This window comes from Lissotriton helveticus, chromosome 8, assembly GCF_964261635.1.
Source record: "Lissotriton helveticus chromosome 8, aLisHel1.1, whole genome shotgun sequence".
NCBI lineage: Eukaryota > Metazoa > Chordata > Amphibia > Caudata > Salamandridae > Lissotriton > Lissotriton helveticus.
In genome coordinates this window covers 1,152,543,028-1,152,562,814 of record NC_136069.1, presented here as the reverse complement: position 1 = coordinate 1,152,562,814, position 19,787 = coordinate 1,152,543,028, and the positions used below count along the sequence as shown (strand labels likewise).

General features: G+C 45.9%; 1 protein-coding gene across 1 annotated transcript in view; it reads left to right on the top strand.

Annotated features, from left to right (window-relative positions):
* Positions 1-19,787, top strand: part of GRTP1 (growth hormone regulated TBC protein 1) — a 492,188-nt gene that overhangs the window by 133,343 nt on the left and 339,058 nt on the right. Inside the window, exon 3 of the mRNA XM_078658051.1 lies at positions 16,321-16,479. Coding sequence (XP_078514177.1) covers positions 16,321-16,479 — 159 coding nt within the window. The remainder of the gene's footprint in view (positions 1-16,320; positions 16,480-19,787) is intronic.

Genomic DNA, 19,787 nt, shown 5'->3' with positions numbered 1-19,787 from the left:
TTTGGAGCGCAAAGTGAGAGGCAACGGAAGCAGGTGAGCATAGAAAGCAATGGCGTGGTGGGGTTCGATGTGACTGGGAATTCAGCTACTATTTCAGCCACCGCAGCCACCACAGCCATTTCAGTTTACATACTGCCACGTAGCACCTGTTCGCCTTGCATTGCCACCGTGGGAGGCTATCCCCTCTGAAAGCCAGAGTTGCTTGGACTTTCTAAAAGAGTTAGGGGTCTGCGGGTTGTGAGGCTGTGAGGGCATCAGGCAATCCATCAGCAACGATTCACAAAGATCCACAATCTTCCCGCAATTTTCCCGCTTCCTAACCCGCCGAGCCAGGGGTGGTGAGGGAGGAGGGACAGCAGGAGGATTACTGTGACTATCTGCCAACTCCACAATACATCCTCCCTGCAGGTGTTATATTGCATCATAATACCAGTATCAAGTATGGGGTCAGGACGCGTGCGCGGCAGCGTCACATCCACTAACAATTCGAATAAACGGAAAAGGAAGCTGAAAGTACCAGCCGGCACGTTTGGGGAACAAAATGCCAAAATAAAACCAACTACTCAAACTACTCAAACATCTGATGCAATATTTGAACTAACCCCAAATATAAAAAAATCAGGCAACATAAATAATTCAATCTCAGGGGAAAAAGGTTTGAAGAAGCTCTTTTTCCAGCCTAAAATAGACACAAAATTTTGTTTTCTAAAGAACGCGGGTGACACCCTTCTTTCAGGCCCTACTCCCTTAATAGGTCTTCTGACTCCCTTACAGCCCCTAAACCGATTTGGAAGGAGGGAGGGCGACGGAACAACACATCAAAGTAGCGAGATGGATGTCACAGGCTTAAATAGCTCTCCCATTCTATCATCTCTACCTAGAACTGAATGTATAAAGGATCTAACAACCACACAATTTCTAGCAAGTCCAGCCCCCAAGAGGCCTGAGACCGTATTTTATAAACATACGGAAGAAGGTACAAAAATAACAAGGGAGTTGCACACAATGACCAGGACAGAAAATGTTTGGGAAGTCTCTAACGAAAGCGAAGGGCCTCAGAGCCTGGATGCAAATATCATTTTAAATACTATATTTTCTGAGAGCGGAGCACGACATAAGGTCGGAAGGGGTAACTGTATCACATTGGAAACTCTAAGTATTCATGAGTTAGACAGCTACAAAGAAATCCAACAGGTAACGGAAGGACACCGCCCGCCCACTAAGGCAAAAGAAAATTTAAAAGAGGGCGCACCGGAAATACTTAATGTAAATCAGGATTCTGAAGATAAACTGTCTGCTACACCATCACCCCAAAACAATCCTGCGTCACCTTGTCAAAGTGGATGGAGCAAACTGGACGTGAGCAAAAATCTGGACAATTTCTTAGATCTTGACAAAGAAGATTGGGAGGCACTACTTGAAACCAACCCTCAAGACCACGGTAGGAACAAGACTACGGCAGGGACCAACACTGAGGACCAAAAAAGAGGCTTCGGAAGAAAAAACAAATGCAATAGGCTGCCCAAATAATGCACCTGAGAAGGAACCGGACAATATGCACCAGTCGGATACCATGAGTGCATGGGCGAGTTTATTAAAAACAGTACAACTTTTGGTAGAAGCCTTGCAATATCAGTCCGATAAAATGGACACCCAATTAACTTTAATGAACACCTTGGCAGTATTCGTGGTCGCAATCGATAGCAAGTTAGGAACCTTGAACACTTCCCTGCAGAAGATTCAGGATTATGCCTTAGCCAACAGTCAAAACTGCGCCTGCAGCCCAATTGTAGATAAATTAGCCACTCTTCCAATAATGTTAAACGATCTGTGCGCACAAGTAAAAAACTGTACATTTAAATATCGCACTGAGTCAATAGCGGAAAAACACTTAACTAGAAATGACATAGATATGATAAATCACCATCAACTGTTTACAAATGGTGAGAATGACCCCATCATGATTAAACATACACAAACTAAAGGCAATGAAACATCTGGCCAGAAAACAAAGACAGAAAATAAAATGACAGAGACTTCAGAAGAGGAAAAAAGGGAAAATAAATTGAACGCAAAACAAAGACGAGCACAAAAACGCAAGGGCCGGAATCAAAAACATATCTGTGAAAACAATGGAATTACGTGCCTATTCGGGAAAACACCAACTGAGAAGGAGCCTGATCAAGAAAATACACCAATAACAGAGACAACCAAAAAGAAAAGCCCTAATATGAGGGAGTCATCAGGATGTAACCTTACTCTTAGCACGAGGATAAGTCAGTTGCAGGCCCATAAACAGGAGGGGGGGGGGCACCAGAAACCGCGCAAAATACAAACATTGACAATCATGTCCTGGCTTGGGGCAGAGTGAACAAAAGCAACCAGGGCACAGTATACTTACACCCAGTGATTACAAATACAGACCACAATCTCAATCAGGCCATGGCCCGCAGGGAAACAAAAAATATTGGCATTTGCCAATACCGAAGCCAGGTCACGAGAGACTTACCAATTCCCACTTTCATAAATATAGATCATCGTCGGGGACAACACCGTGAGGCACCTGCAGAGCAAAATCATATCAGCATGGAACAACATCAGAGAGAATCAGCGAGCCAACTGATGGAAACCGGAAATTACAATCAAATAACAGGAGCAGCCAGGACTCATAGAAAATTAGGAGTACATCAGATGCAGGCCGCCGCACAATCAAATATGCAAGAAATGGAACTTAAAGGCATAAACTGGCAGGATACGACAGCTTTGCTATTCACACCAGAATACATCTCTAAGGGCAGGTTTGACATTATGAATCTAGGCAACATTCTTCGCTTACTATCTCACATACCAACCTTGTCAGAAATAGGGTCATCTGACCTGGTCTTGATCGAATTTATCAAAGACAAGGAATCCATGTTTGGGGAAACAACACGTGCTTCATGGGGGTCACCTACTATTGCACAAAGAATATATCAAGAAAGGGTCACATTCAAGAACTGGGGGATAACCATTACGCCCTACATCAAACCAGGATATCCCGATCTGTTGAGGCCAAAACAAACAATTGAAAACTCGGCACCTGATGGTAGGTCCATCATCTCAGTATTGAAGGGGGCCAGGGGGCAAAGTAAAATAAATGAAGAAGTCTTCCTGGCAGAACGTGAAAGTCATCAACAGCCTGATTCATGTACGGGCCGTTTTGCGTGTCCCTAATAGCGATTCATAGCGACTCGCTATAGAGGAAACGCAAAACGGCATTCATGTACTTTTCGGGGAAAAAATAGCGACTCGCACGCGGGCGCTAAAGCCGTTAGCGACCAACTAAAAACGCAGAAAAATCGCTATTCCCGGCTACCTGCGATCGGGATTGCGACTCGCAATCCCGTGCGATCGGGATTGCGACTCGCAATCCCGTGCGATCGGGATTGCGACTCGCATTCTCGCGCGATCTGGAAAACGGGAAGACGCATTCCGAGCACCGTGATGACATCACATCCAGGAAGCAGGCAGTTCCCACCCCCAAACACCACAGTGACGCTATCCTACGAGTGAGCACGTCGGTAAGCAGACGCCTAACCAGCGATAGCGACTCCAGAAACGCCTGAAATAGCGACCGCCATGTCTGAGGAACCTGTCCCTGGCCCCAGCAACAGCGCAGGACGAAAGCGCAAGCTCAAGTTCTCAGAGCAGGAGCTCGAGAACCTAATTGAAGGGGTGGTGGCCAACCATGACCGGCTCTTTGGTACCAACTCCAGAAAGGTCCCAGAGCAGGACAAGCGGAGGATCTGGCTGGGTATAGCCGCCAGCGTGAACTCGGTGGGTGTGGCCGATAGGTCCTTGGAGGAGCTAAAGAAGCGCTGGTACGACCTCCGAGGTCGTGCCAAGGAGAGGGTGGCGGAGCGCCTTGGTGAGGCATCGGGCACTGGAGGTGGCGGACCGACAGTCCCACCCAACACACCCCTGGAGGACCAGGTTGAGAACACCTTGGAGAGGGAGGCGTGCGTTGGCGTGACCCCTCTGGACTCCTCCCGCCCCACCCAAGACACCCAAGGTAAGTGGCATGCGACTGTGACCCTGTCCCCTATGACCGTCCCTGACCAAATAGGCTCACTCATTGGCCCTTAGTCATGCCTATGTTGTGCATCAGGAAATGCCCTGAAGCATTGTGGGAGATGTAGTATGTCCACAATGTAGTAGTACCACAATGCAGCCAGAAAGGTTCCAAAGTACGCAAATCCACAGCCATCCAGGGAATGTCACCCAGCATGCATGTAACATCTGCACGTCTGACAGTCACATGCAACTAATGAGTATCCACTTACCCTCACAGGTGGCGCAGATAGCAGCGACAGCGAGAGGCTGCAGATTGATGAGGAGGCCCAGGAGGAGGACTCACAACCCGAAACACAGGCACCAGCCCCTGCCGCTGCACCAACACCAGCAGCCAGGCCCCCCACCATACCTGCTCCTGCATCTGCCGCTGCACCAACACCAGCAGCCAGGCCCCCCACCGTTGTGGCCCCTGCAACTAGCATCCCACCGGCAGCCAAGGCCAGGCCCCCCACCGTAGCTGCATCTGGATCTGCCGCACCACCCGCAGCCAAGGCCAGGCCCCCCACCGTAGCTGCATCTGGATCTGCCGCACCACCCGCAGCCAGAGCCAGGCACCCCACCAATGTGCCTCCAGTTCCTGCCGCACCAGCAACACCTGCTGCGACACCACCTGCAGCTCGTGCAACGAGATCTGGGCCTGCGACAGCGGCAACACAGCGGCCGATCAGCAGGAGGGGCAATGGGCATCTCCATGCCTGTATCAGCGTCGAGCGGCGCATGCTCAGAATCCACCAGCGCCAGTCGCAGCAGCAAGGAGCCATCCAGCTCCAGCTGCACAAAATTGGCCGCAATGTGGCGGGAGTTGGAGACAGGATGGACCGCATGACGGCGGCCATGTGCCGCATGACAGCAGCCATGGAGGATAACACTGCTGCGCTCATCAAGCACCGCAGTGTAGCAAGCAGGCGCCACCACCAGCTAATGAGCCGGCTGTCGTCCTATAGTAGGTCGAATTATGTGGCAGCAAATGCCACCACCCAGTTGTCGCGGCGCTCTCTCACCCAGCAGCACCAACTGGTCCAGTGCTGCGAGGACATAACACGTGTCCTGGAGCACCTAACCACCGCCGTGACGGCACTTCACACACCTGTGCTACCGGCCACTGTAGGGGGAGACGATGCCAGTGAGGGTGCCTCCAGCGTGAGCAGCCAATCTGCCACGCAGGTCCCGCCACCTAGGCGCAGCACCAGGGCAACGCCTGGTACAGCTGCCCAGGATGAGGATGAGCCTCACAGGCGCCTGGGCATTACGCGCCGGAGGCGCCTTTGACACTGTCTGAGGGACACTGCCACAGGCTGACGCTAAGCCTGCCAAGAACCTTCTTCGCACTGCAGTATGCAGGAATACTGTAATTTGTAAATAGTTGAAACCATAACCTTTTTCTTGTGAATGAAACAAATACATTTATTTTGCTTCACACATTAGCCTTGTGTAATCATTACATTTTGCATGCAATTGTGATATGTGGGTTGGGGGAAGAGGGTGGGCTAGAAATTGTTCGCTGTGATGTGGTTGCGACGTCTGTGGCCTTCAGCTGGGTTCTCCCCGCGTGCATGGTGTGCATGTGCTGGTGGCCGGTCGTCCCCCTCAGATTCACTGCCTGAGATGTCAACAGGTATCCGGCGCTTGGTTGCAATGTTATGAAGCATTGCACAGACAGCCACAATGCGGCAGCACGCTGCAGGACTGTAATACATCGCCCCACCTGTCTTGTGCAGAATACGGAACCTGCTCTTGAGCAGGCCAAATGTCCTTTCTATACAGTTCCTTGTCCGGATGTGCGCAACATTGTAGCGCCGTTGCTGAGGTGTGGCAGGGTTGAGGTAAGGGGTCAGGAGGTATTCCCGTAGGGCATAGCCACTGTCACCTGAATGAGAGGAGCAGATGTTGATTGCCTGTGCAGCGCAGTTACTTCATAGCAATGTGACATTGTCGACAAAGTGTACTTACCAAGTAGGTGTCCTTCCCCAAACTCTCCCCTGAGCAGTCGTGTGTGGAGTCCGCTGTGCCTGAAGATAAAGGAGTCATGGGTACTCCCTGGGTACTGGGCCACAATGTCAGTGATGATGGTCTTGGCATTGCAGACCATCTGTATGTTGAGGGAGTGGTAGGACTTCCTGTTGCGGTACATATACTCCGTGGCAGCTGGTGGGCAGATGGCGACGTGGGTACAGTCTATGCAGCCGAGGACATGGGGAAAATGGGCGACATTGTAAAATTGTAGTTTTGTCAGGTCCAATTCCTGTTGGCTCGTGGGAAATGTGATGTGGCGGTGGAGCTGGCTGAGCATGGCGTCAACAAAAGTGTGGAGGCAGCGTGACATGGTGGGCTGGGATATCCCCCCAGCAGCGGCTACTATGCCCTGGAAACTGCCGGAGGCCAGGAGGTGCAGGCTGCACAATACCTGCACATGTGTGGGCACAGAATTGTTTCGCCTTGTTGGGTGCTGCATGATGGGGTCGAGTTCTTGTATCAGCCAGGAGATCATTTGTCCATTCAGCCTGTATTTAGCATAAATCTGTTCTCTGGTTTGGCCCAGCAAGGTGACCCGCTGCCGGTAAATCCTTTCCTGCCTCATGCGTCTCCTCCGTGCTGCTCGCTGTAGCCTTCGCCGCCTCACCACCATGTACATCCCTGGCATTGTGGAACGCCTAATGCTGCTGCTGAATGTCCTTATGTGTGATTGGTCAGGCCTGGACCTGTTGGTGATTGGCCAACAGTTTTTCAAATTTTACTTAATCATGGCTTTTATGGTTACCACCTGCTTTGAGTTGTCCTTAAATTGCGCCGCGCAAACGTGCGAATTAGCGCTTTTTCGCTATTGTATTTTTTTCATGAATGCCGATTGAGACAATATTGCGTTTCGCTATTCATTTCGCAGATTCCGTGGTTGGTCGCTATTTCTGTATCGCTAATGCTCGACTACCCGGAGTCTGCGACTATTATAGCGTAATCGCTATTTAAATCGCTATTCTGTGTTTGCGAATTCGCTATTTCGTACTTGAATGCCGATTCCGTGTTTTGCACCCGCAATTGCATTTTCGCAGCCATTGCGGGCGCTATTTCGCTTCATGAATCAGGCTGTAAGTCCCCACAACGATATCGAGATTGGATACCGACATAAGATGGATCTCAAGAACAATAAACAACAGGGAAACAGATTGATGACTTAGCGGAATAAAAAAAAGATCTGACATAAGGGGGTCTCTGCGGATATGTTGTTGGAATGTGAACGGCCTGGCTAGCAAAGTGCTGGATGCGGATTTCATTGATTATATCAGGGCCTTTGATATAGTGGCTCTACAAGAGACATGGCTGAGAGAACCTCTACATCTGCAAGAATTTCTGCGCTTTTACACGAGTGCATTGGCTGAGGCAAAATACGGTCATCTACAGGGCGGCCTGGCAACATATGTTGCATGTGGCATAAATCTCAAAGTCCAGGATCTAGGCTCTCCTTTATCTGCAGGTCTTGCCTTAAACTTACCCTGCTTAACACGAGCAACGGATTTCAATATCACAATAATCAACGTCTATATCCAACCAAAGCGAAAAGGTAAATTAATAAAGGAAATGTGTAAGTTGGTAGAAAAATATATTACAGAAGGACCATCTGCGGAGCTCATTCTTACGGGTGACTTAAACCTAAATCTAATGGGGTACTCCGCGGACGCTGAAATGTCTATACAAAATACAATCAGGAACATTCCAACGCAAGGGGAGCCTCCTTCTAGTAAGCAAACAAAGGCAGGTCAATCGGCCTTGGAGGAATTGGAAAACTTACATTTAAGAGCACTAAACGGTAGATCAAGAGGAGACAATCCCCCTGTAGCGACATACTGTTCATCCAGAATAAATACTATTCTGGACTACACCTTCGTCACCCTTGATCTATTCCACCAAATTAACTTATTTCGTTTAGGGATAAAGGAGACAGCGATCATCCGTCCTCAAGAAATTGAGCTTCGAACAACAGTTCAAATTTTTGAGCATTGCCAGACTGCCCAAGGAACAGATTATACCATTAATCTTAAGAGAATCAAATTCAGGTCTGCCACACATTGCAGAATGATGGGAGTTGCTAAGGATCACTTTGAACTGAGAGCCGTATCAGATGAGGTAAAAAAATGGGAAAGCTTTACTGAAACTATGGCAGCCTACACAACGACCATGAAGCCAAAAGCCCAACAAAGTTCTGCCGATGCGAAATCGATATCTCAATTTGCGCTGAAATAAATCAGGCGCACCAAGAGATTTATCAACCGTATATTGAGACAGCTACGGTGGAACCCTCAAGATACAACACTACTAAATTCGCTGCGAAAGCAAAAGGCTCGGTTAAAAAAACAAAAAAAGGATGCAAAAAGGGATAAAGAGAACGCAATGTGGGCCAAATTACATGCGGATATAAAGCAAAACAACAGCGCAAGTTTTTGGAGAACCATAAACAACTTTGTTCACCCAAATAACGAGGGTACTACCTCCAACATCTCTGAGACAGCCTGGGCAAAATGTATTAGTTCTCATTTCCATGAAGCGACGGAGACTAGATCAAAAGGGGAAAACTCCTCGGGCACTTCACAAATTGTTTATATCAGTGCTGAATATGCTGGAATTAATCAGATCACACAAAGCAAACCCGATAATGACATCTTAACTGCCGACACTTCAACTAATCGGACTATGATCATAAAAAGGCAAATTGGCAAAGGAAGGAGGGAAGGGGCTCCCGGCCCAAATGGTATACCGCCTGTGCTCTATAAGCAAGAGCCAACATTCTGGGCTGAAGCATTAGAACCACTGTTTAGGGAAATTAGGATGACAAATATTCTACCAAAGTCATGGAGGGGTTCCATTATTGCACCAATCCATAAGGCAGGGGATAGGTGAGAGCCTCAGAACTATCGGTTAGTGGCGTTACAGGACAATGAGGCAACATTTTTCGCTGGAACGCTCCTGGAAGAGCTCCAAGCCTGGGCAGAAGCAAACTCCATCATCCCCCTGAATCAGACCGGTTTTGCAAAAAATGTGGAGACGACTACAAATATAATAACGATGGCAATGCTCTTCGACATGGCGGAAATGACTAGGAGCTCCCTGCATTTGTGCTTTATTGATTACTAGCAGCCCGTCCCGACGTTGTCCGGGTATGAAATAGAATATGTGTAATGTGTTTATTCAGATACGGTCATTCGCGTGTTCCCCCGCTTGAGGCCCAGCTGCAGCCCTGGTTGATGTTAGCAGGTGCGTGTCCCCCCACTTGAGGCCCATCTGCAGCCCCGGTTCATGTAATCAGGCGCATGTAATTAGTGTAGTGATCCGCCGCCTGAGCCCGGCTACAGCCCTGGCTGATCTTAGCAGGCGCATGTAATTTGGTTTAATGTGATAGTTCAGCAACAGCGCGCATGAGAGGCTGCAGTAATTATCCCCGCAGACACGCTCAGTCGCGTGTGCCCCCGCTTGAGGGCCCGCGGCGACCGTCTAACAATTAGAATTGTGTGAGTCTTGAATGATTGTTTCCCGCTGTTCTTATTTTTTTATGACCCACACCAATGCTCTTCGGCCCGAGTGCTTTTTAGACGCACCCAGGCCAAGCCACACACTGCGTTCGGCCCTTTCAGACACACCCAGGCCAAGGCACACACCTCATTCGGCACCTCCAGTATGCGTGAGACAACGGGCAGTCCCCCAAGGGAGTCTTGCGAATGGTTACTTACCACGCTTTGAGGTGAACGCCTTTGTGACGCCCCCAGCACACGGCCACAGCAGACGATCTGATTAATGTACGACCCAGATGGCACGAAGTGCGGAATGTAGCACACGCCCCCGTGTTTGTCACGCCCCCAGCGTGCCCCTTGATGCCTCGCGATTGCGTAATTGGCGCTTCACATGGCATGAAGGGCGGACACACGCCAACAGAGCGGACACACGCCCGCAGCGTTTGTCATGGCCCCAGTGTGTCACGCCCCCAGCGTGCCCCTTGATGCGGCGCAATTACGACTCACATGGAATGAAGGGCGGAACGTACCACACGCCCCCAGCGTTTGTCACGCCCACAGCAGAACGCAGACACGCCCACAAGGGACTACTTTGTTGGCACGGTTCTCTTACCTTTTAAATGTATATGGTGGCCGTCTGCATAGCCTATGTCCTTCTGCTGCAACTGCCCTTTCCAACACTGTATTGGGTGTTGTGATTGGTGCTGTGGTTACTGAGATTACCCGCCTCAAAGGTTTGGGCTCTCTCTTTATAATATTAGTATGGAGATATATATATATATATATATATATATATATATATATATATATATATATATATATATATATATATATATATATATATATAAATTAATTTAATAATCATGTTTATAAAGTTAGATTTTCCTTTTTATGACTTTTAAATCACATTTGGATTGATCTTAAATATTTATTATAAATATTTATTGATGTATTTTGCACCAAACATCAGCAGCTATTTTGCACATCCCATATATTGTATTTTACAGGTATAATTACGATGTGGTAGACACTCAGTCTGTTGTCCATTTTCATTGCACTAAGGTTTGCACTGTCACTTTAAATATCATGAGCTTCCCCATGTAACTTGTCATGTGAGCAAGGTCCGAGGAGGACCGCAACGCGTCATGGTGGAGGTGCTGGGTGAAAAATAAAAATATTGCAGCACGACTGTGGGTACTCTTCGTCTCTGTGGAGATTGTATTCCTGTGGGTGAGACGAGTACAAGGATATATATATATATAAATATCCCTCGGTTCCTTTTCGCCAGAATTTGCAGTGCTCTCTCGCCGGTTCGTAAATCCCCGCGGCACAACCACGCCGCATTTAAATCCACAACCAATTCCCCCAGCTGGGAGAAAAACGGGACAAACTCGCATTTGTCTTCACTTATGTGCTTTTTTATTTAATCCTCACAGCATGGAGTTTCTCAAGCAGGCAGGCACAAATCTACGCGTTTCGGCATAGCATATCCCTTGTTCACGATCAATTTGGCTCCAGGATCTCAGTCTCAATATAGTGAGTCACATTATTACGTCATTTCCTGTTTGATGTTATTTTGGCCCTCAGCCTTCTGGATGATGTAGTTTTTTGCAATTTTTTTATACATTTTTTTATCTGTCTGCATAGCCTATGTCCTTCTGCTGCAACTGCCCTTTCCAACGCTGTATTGGGTGTTGTGATTGGTGCTGTGGTTACTGAGATTATCCACCTGAAAGGTTTGCGCTCTCTCTTTATAATATTAGTATGGATAAAGCAGCTTTTGATCACATAAAACGCAACAGACTGTGGTCCAAACTTCATAACTGGGGGCTCCCCCAACCCCTTTTAAACCTTCTGATAAGCCTGCATACTAACACCTGGGTCCAGATCAAACTGGGCGACGGAACATACTTGTCGAGACGCGTCCCAACGGACAAAGGGCTTAAACAAGGCTGCGTTCTGGCTCCCACACTTTTCAACCTGTTTGTAGCTGACCTCATACCGAGATTATACGCCTGCAACTCGCATGCACCAAAATTGGGCGATATCTTAGTGCCGTGTCTCCTATTTGCAGACGATATAGTCTTGATTAGTAAAACGAGAGTAGGACTTCAACATCTTATAAATGCAACTCACGATTACTCAAAGGAAAATGGCCTAACGATAAACCTTGACAAAACAAAGACCATTACCGTTAGCAAAAAAAGGGAAAAGCCCCCCACTTGGTACTGGGGCAACACCCGAATTGAGAGCACCACGGGCTATAAATATCTGGGTGTAAAGATTGACAAGGGAGGTCAATTCCTTGCGCAGAAAAACAGCATTAGGCTCAAAGGCATCGCTCTGGCAATCTCTCTGAAATCATTGAATTCCAAATTAACTGGCCCATTGATTGTGCCCATTGTTGAGGTAATTCGTGCAAAGTTATTGCAACAATAACTTATGGCAGTGAAGCACAGAAAGGAAGAGATGCCAAATTACTGGACTGCACAGTTTCAAAGGCTTTTAGGATTATATTCGGACTACCCAAATATACCTCCCCATCGCAAATAAGGCTTGAGTCTGGCATTCAGAAGCAATCTCTTGCGAGACACGGGGCATATATCATAATGTGGGACAAAATACGGAAAGCTGTTCCAGGGTCACTAAATGCACAGCTGTGGAAAGAGTTAAGCAGACATACTAGCTCACCCGCAGCAAAATACCTTAAAGAATGGCTACACAAACTGGGACTAAACCAGCTGTGGGAAACTCCAACTAGCATTGGTGTACTTTAGAAATTAACTTGGAAATCAGTCAAATATCTATCGTGACTGGAGGATAAAGCTTCACTCGCTGAAAGGTCTCACGGCTGGATGACTCTGAACACATACTATGAGCAAGCAGCCCAAAAGTACTTTAACACGGGTTATGCCAAGCATACAAAAATTAGCTTCATGAAGTTTAGACTTGGCTTGCTGCCTGGCACTCAGCATTCACCACCCTGGCTAAAGGGGAAGGTGGACCCTAGGTGCCGCCTTTGCGGGTTAGCATCAGAAGACCTATTGCATCTATTATGCTCCTGTAAACAACTTTCACAAAAACGGCTACACATATTAAAAGTAAAATTCAACCAGCGGAGAATATTCGAACTAGGAGGCAAGCAGTTTTGGCTTGCCTAGCTCCAAATGATCCACAATTAAACTGCGAGTGGGCTGGGTATGCTCAGACGTGAGTCCCAGGCTCTCCACACCACTGGAGTCAAGCTATCCAGGCTGATGAAGGCTGATAGCCAGAAACCGGTCCTTGGATGCTTGATTCCGGTCTGGGAAAGTCATGGCTTGGTAGTTCGGACTGGACTGTTCCCATGAGGCACAGGGTCATAGCTGATTTGCATATAGCCAGTGTCTAACCCAGGGTGGTGTGGAGTGCAAAAAACGATGGATTTAGGCCCAGATCCTTGTACTGGGGTGAATGTATGACATTGTTCTACATTCTGTCCATCAACTGTGTTTTTTGCCTTTTTCACTCCGGAGCAGGAGCCAATGGCTCCCAAAACTAGTTAGCTGGACTGTGCACAGGGACACCAAATGTGCCCCAGGTGCAGACTTTCAGGCACTTTTAGAGTGCACCCGCCCAGCCCCAATACACTAAATCCTGTCTGGGAGGTCACACCTCCCTTTGACAGGATGCCTATTGTGCTGCCTTCCTCTGCTCACCCTTGGCTCAGCAGCAGGAGGGCAGAAATGTGTCTCTAGTCGGCAGCATTCATTTTGTGCTGTCCGGGTTGAGAAGGCTGGCACCGGATAGACCAGTGACCCCATGAAGCTCGCTTCAGAAGGGTGGAATCATACCTCCCAAACCGGTTACCGGTGTGGAGGTATGATTCCAAGGTGTTTGATACCAAACACAAAATGTTTTTATTCAGTCCTTATCGAGATAGCATTTACTGCGATGTTATAATGCACCTCTACCTATATGTCTGGCTGAGTCACAGACAGCCCAAGAGAATGTTCTCCGAAGGCTGCAGAGAGGCTCTGCTCATGCAGGGGCACCCTCTCACCTAAAACGCAGCACCCTGCCTTCAGGATTGATAAGGCCTGCTTTAGTGGTGGCATATAAGTTTTAAGTGTAGTGAGCAATAGATATAGTGAACCTATATCTAAAGTAAGTGGTGCAAGCACCAGCTTACACTGGCTGAAGTAGCAGGCCTGTAATTCCAATTTGCATGGCCTCTCATGGGTGGCATAATACATGTTTCAACCCATGGGAGGCCTCTGGGATGCCTATGCCCTGGGTACATGGTTACCATATACTAGGGACTTATAAGGGTACCCCACTATCCTATCTGGAATGTACCAAAGTATGTGCATGACAATTTAAAGGAGAAATCATATAGACTGGGGTCCTGGTTAGCAGGATCCCAGTCAGACTAGTCAAAAACTGTGCAACATCAAGCAAAAAGTGGGGGTAATCATAAGAAGCAGATCCTACTTTCCTACAATGATCTTAGGGTTTGTGAAGTCCAGTTTAGTTGTATAATAGTTCTTAACTGAGCCTGGTGGTGTTGTATAAGACTCAAATCTCCTTTGAGGAGATCTAATGCAGAGTAGAGGATGTGGTTTAATGAGTACACTCTCTTGGAGAGTGTATGCATGCCACTGTCAATAACTTTGAAACTGTTTGCAGGTTTTCTCACTTTATTTGTCTAATTATTTCTGCAGCTTCTATTTCTGAGTATTTTTGTCATTAATTATAAATGTCATATGTTCCTGACGTAATGAATTGTTTATTTTGAGTAGGAAGTGGTCCCAGAAGGAAGTCGTAAACATCCATGTTTTCTTTGATTGAGGATAAGTGTTCTTTCATAGCTAAAGGAATGTGTTAACCAGCTTTGGCACTGTTTGCCCACACTGTATGTGGTAACTACTACAGGTGTTTGTGTATTATATCGCAGATCAGGTCAATGTGGGTTAGGACAGGGGTGTTGGAAAGAAAATGACACATGTAGGAATTGGAATCACAAGGCCATAAGTCTAAACCTCCAGCTGGGAACTGGATAGAATTATAAGTTTCATTCTAGATCATTTCGTTTACATCATAGTCAGAAACATTCATTTGTGATTGGTAATTATTAAACAGAGTTAAATGAACTTTTTATATAAAAGGTTTTTCAAAGTTTTTCATGGTACCAAATCCCAGACAGGTAGTCTGCTTAATTGTTTTGTTCAAGAAAATAATTTCTTTAGGTGTAAAGCATGCTTGAAATAAGGTTTCCTTGTCTTGAATCTGCCAAAATGCTGTTACCCACATGCTTTTCCCATCAACATTTTCTTTCCAATAGGCTCTCCTTGGATGGTCAGGTTCTGACTGCATTTATTTTTAAATGTTTTTTATTCTCTTTGTATGATTTTTAACTAAATCGAATAAAGATTCTTTGACTTAGCATTTATTTGAATACATCAGCTTGTTAGTGATGATCGTCGTATACTGTGTGAAAAATGGAAAGCTGAATGACGTGAACTGCAGTGAATCTGGAAATAGGGAAGTTTCTTTTAGAAATCTAGATGACGATTAGGAAGTGGAGCTTCACAGTCCAACCATTGTGTGTAATTGCATAGTTCTCTAGGATAGCTGGTTCTATATATGTAATAGTGTACACAGTGATGATAACAATCCATTTCTTTGTAAGTGACAACATTCAAATAAGGATGTTCATTGTTTAAAGTGGCAGATGCCTCTAAATCAGACACAATTCATTTTACAGTCTCTGTATCCCAGCCATCCGAAACAGAAAAAGGAAGGACAATATCAATTGTTGAAACGTTCAAAGCATATGTAATTGCAAGTCGGTTTATTCCTAATAGGTTTTCCCTTTGAATTCTTCAATCCAATAAAGGGCCCGTGTTGCCAATTAACAATGTATCCTTGCGTAAACAAGGATGAATCTGACACTTTTAGTGTGGAAACTGATGGATTAGCCTTCTTTTATGCAGGTAACAGGGCATGATGTTCTGCATGTTTTGCAGGGCTTTCTTCTAAGATCTTTGTGTGGATGTGCTGTGGACAGAATACAGCATCTTTCACTGCACCCTGCACTGTCATTCAGGCTGCAGAATACTTATATTTTGTTCTTACCGCTGGTTGAGCACAACCAGAATGTAGAATATGCTCAGATAGGACTCAATGGGTAAGGTTTTTGGTCTTTAAGGAACATGTTGTTCATATTGGAGCAAATTTTGTGTACGAAGAGTGGGCTCATACTGAAACATTACATCCACAGTACTTCTAGATTAGGGCCACTGCACCCACCTGTGGTCTAGGGCACAGGCATTAGGAATACTGGCCTTGTGGCTGTCTCTAGTGCCAGTACAGAAGAAACCACAATCCTTATTTTTCGCTGCGACGAGGGTCATTCCTTCAAATAGCTGTTTGCACAATCGCAAGAACTTTTTCAACTGAAGCAAAATGATTAGAAAAATTACCCTAATCTTCATCCTAGGGAGAAAAGGGGCATTTATGTTGATTTTGTTGACTAATATAAGTAGATGATGTCTGAAATCATGTTCCTGAATAGGTATGAGTTTGTTCTAATTTTAGGTAATTGAGCTTAGAATGTTAACAGCAAAGTATTTTTATGAAGTTTTCACACCACCTAATTAGCTTTTAATAGTTATTGTTGATTTGTAGGAGTATGAAATTGACGTACATTTATTTTTTCTGTTTATAGTGAAGCGATATATTAGGAAAGGTATTCCCAACGAGCATCGCTCTCTGATCTGGATGATAGTCAGCGGAGCCCAGGAGCAACTGGATCTCAACCCAGGATACTACCAGAAACTCCTGGAAGGTGAAAAAAATAACAGGATAGTGGAGTCTATCGTTACAGGTGAGTTCCTAACTCCACCTTCATTGGTTTACAGCACAAAGGGGATTCTGTACCTAATACCCACTATCTTTGCAGCCAGAAATACATAGGGTCTCCTTTGATTAACATGACTGGTGGCAAGTGCCCTACCATTGCCACATCTCTTGCACTTGCTCCCTGTAGGAGTACACTGGGAGAACATTCATACTGTTTTGTCGGTAATTGTCTAGGTATAAGTTTGTCAGAAGGTTGTAATACGTATCATAAAAAATCTACCTCACTCACCAAAAAGTGAAAGGTATTTGTCATAGCTGGGTATTTGAGAGGTAGTTCTTGAAATAAAATTGGTAATTATTTTTTCAGCTAAAGTAAACAAAGCGATTTTAAATTATGATGTACTGGGGACAAGAAATGCTCATTGTTATGCATGCTTCATTTGATATCTTTGAAAGTTATTCAAATATAGATGTTTCAATGACCTGGCAGTTTACATTGCTATTTGTGTACTCCAGCTATTCAGTAGTTGTGTCCATGTCTTGAAAGGTCATTTGTCAATATCGACCTTTTGGTAAAGCATATACAAGTAAAAAATGCATTGAAATGTTTTCAACCACTCCCATTTGAGTTTTAATGATATCAGGGTTTCACCTTCAGATTGTGATTACATTGGAGGGACAGGGTTTGTGCAGTCATGTAGTTTCTTGATGACCATGCAAACAAAAAGTAAGTGGCAATCGAATCCGTAACAATACTAGGTCAAAGGTACATTTGATAGGGGATTTTAATATTTTGATAGCTTTTCCGGGTCTAATTCTTCAGTCATTTAATCTACACAGACTCTTGATACAGGCTACCCAATTAATGTTCTTTAGACAAGGTGTGTTCTGTGTTGGTTGACAAGAGTTGTAGCCATTCCAGACTTGTGGGATTTCCACTAACCGTGTAAATGTTTCCTATTTAGCTTTATCTTTTGTAAATATATCATATATCGATATCCTGAAAATATGGCATAGTTTGACACTTGTGGGGCAACTGTGACCGCTAGTTTTTTTTATTTGAGAACGTAGCTTCTGGTTTACCCTTTCAGTAACCACCAAGAGATGATGTCCAAAAGGGGGTGGCCATATTCATCTTTGTATAAACCTCTGGTACCTTTTCCATCACTTGATTATGAAACTGGGCAAATAAAAAGAATGTCACACCTCTCTGTGTGTTAAAAAGTACAACTTTATGTGCTGAAAAATTGCATTCTGGAATATATTTTCAGGAGAGGGGCAGTTTAGGAGTGACCTCTTCAAGAAGTATCATTGCCGAGATGAGTAGAATATGTAAGCAGTTCGGGAAACCATGTACCTTGAAGCGGAAATGTATTCAGCGAGCACGGAGAGGAAGGCTAAGGTAGGATGGATTGCATTGGAGCAGTGTACAATAATATTCTCCGCAGCCCACCCCTGTCTCTTCGTGAGTTGTAGAACAGCCTCCGCTCCATGGAGGTTTGTCTGAATTGGCTAGAGGCTTCAAAGTCTAAGCACAGTGAGCAGCAGCATCAGGGCAGGCCAGAGGACCTTCAGAAGTGCTGTAGACTCAGGTCTAGCCAGGAGGAAGTGGACAGCAGTCTGGCTACACCGTGGAGTGTACCTTCAAGAACCGGGTCATCCGAGATCTTCAGTCCAACCTATGTTCATTGAGCTGCAGGAAAGCTCCAGCTTACATTTCCAAATCTTTGGCAGTTGAGTAGATGCACACAACCAGTCGGTGCAGCCTTACAAGTCCAAAGGCCCAGCAACTCATACTGGGGCGTATATACCGCCTTAGAGAGGAGTTAGGAAAGACGTGAGCCTCGCCTACACGTGAAGTCCAAGATGAATGCTCTAGCGACTCCTCTGGTGGAAAAACTTGTATCGTCTCCAGACAGGGTAAAGGCAGCGAACACAACATGTAGAGGTTGCAGTTGTTCTTGGCATCACCAATTTTACACCAAAGTATTTGTTAATAAGTAACTCTAAAAGCAGGGCCATGCATGGACGTCATTTGGGGGTCGGTGGAGGTCACAGCTGCGACCTTTAGCTTGTAACTCCTGGAACTTCCTTTGAGACTCCTGGCCACAGAGCGGGGCTAAACGTTTGCCTCCTCTGACGACAGGGGTCGCAAAGGAAGTGCCAGGAGTACCAGGGAGCAAGCTAGCGGTTGCAGCTGCGACCCCTGACTACCCCCAATGACGTCCGTGGGCTCATGGGTACAATTGTGAAACCTTTAATCCCAGTTCATATATATTAATGTTTGCACGAGGTTCCTAGTAAATATTAGTTGTTGGACATTTGGCACAGGCATGATATGACACAAAGTAAATTAAACCTAAGTCACACAACAAACCCTTCACATGCGCCTCCACCAAACGTTCCCTACAACTGCAAGCCTGGGGGCCCTGCGACCCTCCTCGGAGCTCCCTCGTTCTGTCCCCATAAGGCATAAAGCACAACTGGCCTTCTACATAGGTGCAAAGCCTTGGCTTTTCACTATGTAACGCTTTCTCTCCGCCCCCTCAAACTGCACTAGCCCCAAGAGGCTACTGCAATTGCGTGTGTTTAAATAAACAAGAGTCTGATGTGCTGCCTGGTCTTTATCTGTCGGTGTGTGCAGAATCCTGTCTACACTCATAACTTTTAATTTGTACAGGTTTTGACATCTGAATTTGGAGTAGCTTGGATTGTAATCACCATATTGTTGGGATTTAATGTAGTTGGTGAATTTATTTATGAAGCAAATCACAGTTTTTATCATTTTTATCTGGCTAGACCCAGTTCAGTTTACCTTTGATTGTTGTGATCCTATTTAATAAGAAAGCGCCCTCTGTCCCCATTGTCTACATAAAAGAGTAATGTTAAATGCAATGCAATGGCACATTCACCTCCCAAAAGCAGTGAAGTACAATCTTCTGTTCTAAAGAAACATTAGTAGGCAGCTTCCTAGATGAGAGGCCAGTTTGGCACTAAGTCGCCTTCCTTTACCCTTGCTTCCAAAATCATAGATCCTATAGATTTTTAATTTTCCCTAATTCAAATGCTCTTTACCGTGCTCAATGTGAATGGAAGCCAGTCTAGAGTTGGTCCTGGCAAAAAGGGAACTTACTACTCATTGGAAGGCGAAAAAGGGGCCTACACTTACACGCTGGCGCAGGGAGTTTGCGAAGTGGGCAGAGAGTGAGTGGAATGGCAGACTATGCCTGACCAGGCGCAATGGGAGTGAGAAATCAATGGAAATGGCTCGGGCATGGGTGGCGCTTATGGAACTGGTTAAGCACCCGATTGAAGATGGGAAGGGAGTGCCCC